This window comes from Protobothrops mucrosquamatus, unplaced genomic scaffold, assembly GCF_001527695.2.
Source record: "Protobothrops mucrosquamatus isolate PMUCROS unplaced genomic scaffold, P.Mucros_1.0 scaffold984, whole genome shotgun sequence".
In the NCBI taxonomy this organism is placed as follows: Eukaryota; Metazoa; Chordata; class Lepidosauria; order Squamata; family Viperidae; genus Protobothrops; species Protobothrops mucrosquamatus.
Genome location: NW_015387224.1, coordinates 671,481 through 674,058, shown reverse-complemented (window position 1 = coordinate 674,058; position 2,578 = coordinate 671,481). Strand labels below are relative to the sequence as shown.

At 35.6% G+C, this 2,578-nt stretch overlaps 1 protein-coding gene across 3 annotated transcripts in view; it reads left to right on the top strand.

The window, feature by feature from the left end:
• The first annotated feature begins 327 nt into the window (after positions 1-327).
• The window catches only part of NT5C2 (5'-nucleotidase, cytosolic II), a 55,753-nt gene continuing 53,502 nt past the window's right edge, over positions 328-2,578 (top strand). For all 3 annotated transcript variants that reach the window (XM_015819779.1, XM_029284825.1, XM_015819778.1), the window contains exon 1: positions 328-448. In XM_015819779.1, the coding sequence (XP_015675265.1) occupies positions 348-448 (101 nt within the window). In that variant the 5' untranslated portion in view covers positions 328-347. The remainder of the gene's footprint in view (positions 449-2,578) is intronic.

Below are 2,578 nucleotides of genomic sequence, written 5' to 3'. Positions count from 1 at the left end.
AGCTCAGGGTCCTCAACCCCTGGTCCATGGCATGCCAATCATCGGTCCGTACAAATAAGCAAAGCCCCATCCACTGGATGCAGGCAGCACACAAACCACGCACCTCCAGTCCATGGAAAAACCTTTCTCCACGAAACCAGTCCCTGGTGCCCAAAAGGTTGGGGACCTCTGAATTAGCTAATTTAAATTGTTTTTATCAGGTATTTGTGGACATTCCCAAATACTCTTGTCTTTAAAAAGAAAGCATTAGACAACACTTCAGAAATGTGTATTTGTGTTAAATAGAGTTTTTTATTTGTTTTTCCCCCCATAGTTTATTAACTTTTAAAGAAAATCAATCAGTAAAAATGACTACTTCATGGAGTGACCGGCTACAAAATGCAGCAGATCTTCCTGCAAACATGGATGGCCATGCTCTGAAAAAGTACCGTCGGGAAGCATATCACCGGTAAGCTCTTTCTACAGTTAGAAGCATATCTTTAATATACTGCAGGAAAAGCTGAAATCCTAAATACACATACAGCTCTATTGGTTCACACAGCCTAATTTCAAGAAAGAAATTAGCATCCTTGAATGTTGCTAAAATTTGATCATGGGATGAATGAGAGAAAACAAATGAGATTACATCCAGACAGGATGGAGGTACTGATAGTAAGGAGGAAGCTGGACTCAGGGAATGAGATGAATCCTTGTTTTTATGTGGTTGCATTTCCCCAGAAAGAGCAGATTTGGAGTTTGCGAGTACTTCTTGGACTTGGTGATAGTTATCCACACAACCCTGGTTAATTCTCATCTTGACTACTGCAACATACTTTATATTAGACTGTCCCTGAAAGTTGCAGCAACTAGGCTGCTGACAGGTGCAAGGTGCAGAGATATGATGCCTGTACTAAAATATCTCACTGATTGCCAGTTGTCTACTGTCAGAGTTTAAGGCGATGATGTTAACACTTAAAGTCTTAAGCATCCTAGGGCCTATCTGGGGGAACACAGTCCTGTTACAAGTCTCCTGATTACTTAGATGAGCAGGATCTCCTATTCTCAGGTTCTGATTTTTTTCTGGATTGCTTCCCATTTCCTTTTACTTCCTTCTGTTTCTTCTAGGTGCCCTAGCAATGTTACTTGTGCTCTTGTGCAAACTCACAATGCAGCAGTTTTCGTCAAGCAAAGCTTTATTATATCAACTGCCATTGTGACTTTTGCAGATCTATTAGCAGAAGTTTGAAGAAAGGTAGATAGAATACTAATTCAGTCTGCATAACTTTCCCTTTAGTTCTTTAACAAGGGAAGATAGGTGCTATTAATTTATTCTCTCCCCAAATGACAGATAACTGGATAATGAAAAGTTTAAGATGAATTGAGACTAATGTATTGTTCTGAAACATTATTAACAAACAGGGAAAAGATATAAAAAGTTATAGTATATCATAAATATACTTTGTTAGAATAGAAGGGAAACAACCAGATTGAAACTATTACAGGTGATAATGAAGGAACAGTTCAATTTGTTTGTCATTCCTATACTATTTTTGCCTGTTCTGAATTTCAAAAATAGTGTAACCATCCTTGGATGAAGGAAAAATTAATCAGACTTGGAGGATGTAATGGAAACTATTTTTTCAAGCTGTGCTTAGTCAATGCCACCAATGTCAAGGCAACCCTCATTGCTGTAGCACATTGCTAAACATTCCATAGAAGATTTACAAATATAGATAACAGGCAGCTTATATAAGGGGAAAAAATCAAACAGTTATCCAAACCCAATAATTTCTTGTGATGCGTATAATATTGAATAAGTACTAAATGAATGAGGAAAGCCTTGAGACAAAATGTAATGTTTAATTTTACAACTTAATTATAATAACATTTATAAAGTGTCCAGAATTGCTGGGAGTTGGGCAGCATGTAAGATAGTCCTCAACTTACAACAGTTAATTTAGTGATTGTTCAACATTACAATGGCATTGAAAAAAGTGACTTATTCTAAAGTACACTGAGTCTTCTTTCTCTTTTATCTTTAATGTCAATCTGTCCATTTCTGCACAGTCTAAATTTTTCTTAATTAGTTCTTCTTCCGTTGGTAAGTTTTCATTTTTCCAATATTGGGCAAATACAATTCTTGCTGCAGTTAATACATGTAAAATTAGATATATACAATCTTTCTCGTAGTTTCCTCCTATTATGGCTAATGGAAACAGTTCTGACTTGAAATCTATATGTTTTTTAGTCATTTTTTTCCAACCATATGTGTATTTTTGACCAAAATCTTTTAGCTTTAGGGCATGTCCACCAGATACAATAATAAGTACCTGGTTTTTGTTTTACATTTCCAACACTTGGTTGATGTATTTTTAAACATTTTCGCTAATCTCACCGGTATTAGATGCCATCTGTAAAACATTTTGTATAAGTTTTCTTTGTAAGCCACCGCTTTCGTTAATTTAGCATTTCTTTCCCATAATCTTTGCCAGTTTTCTAATTCTATATTATGTCCAAAGTTCTTTGCCCATGTTATCATTGCTTCTTTTACTTGTTCCTCTTCCATCTTTAAGTTTAACAAATATTTATAGAGTTTCTT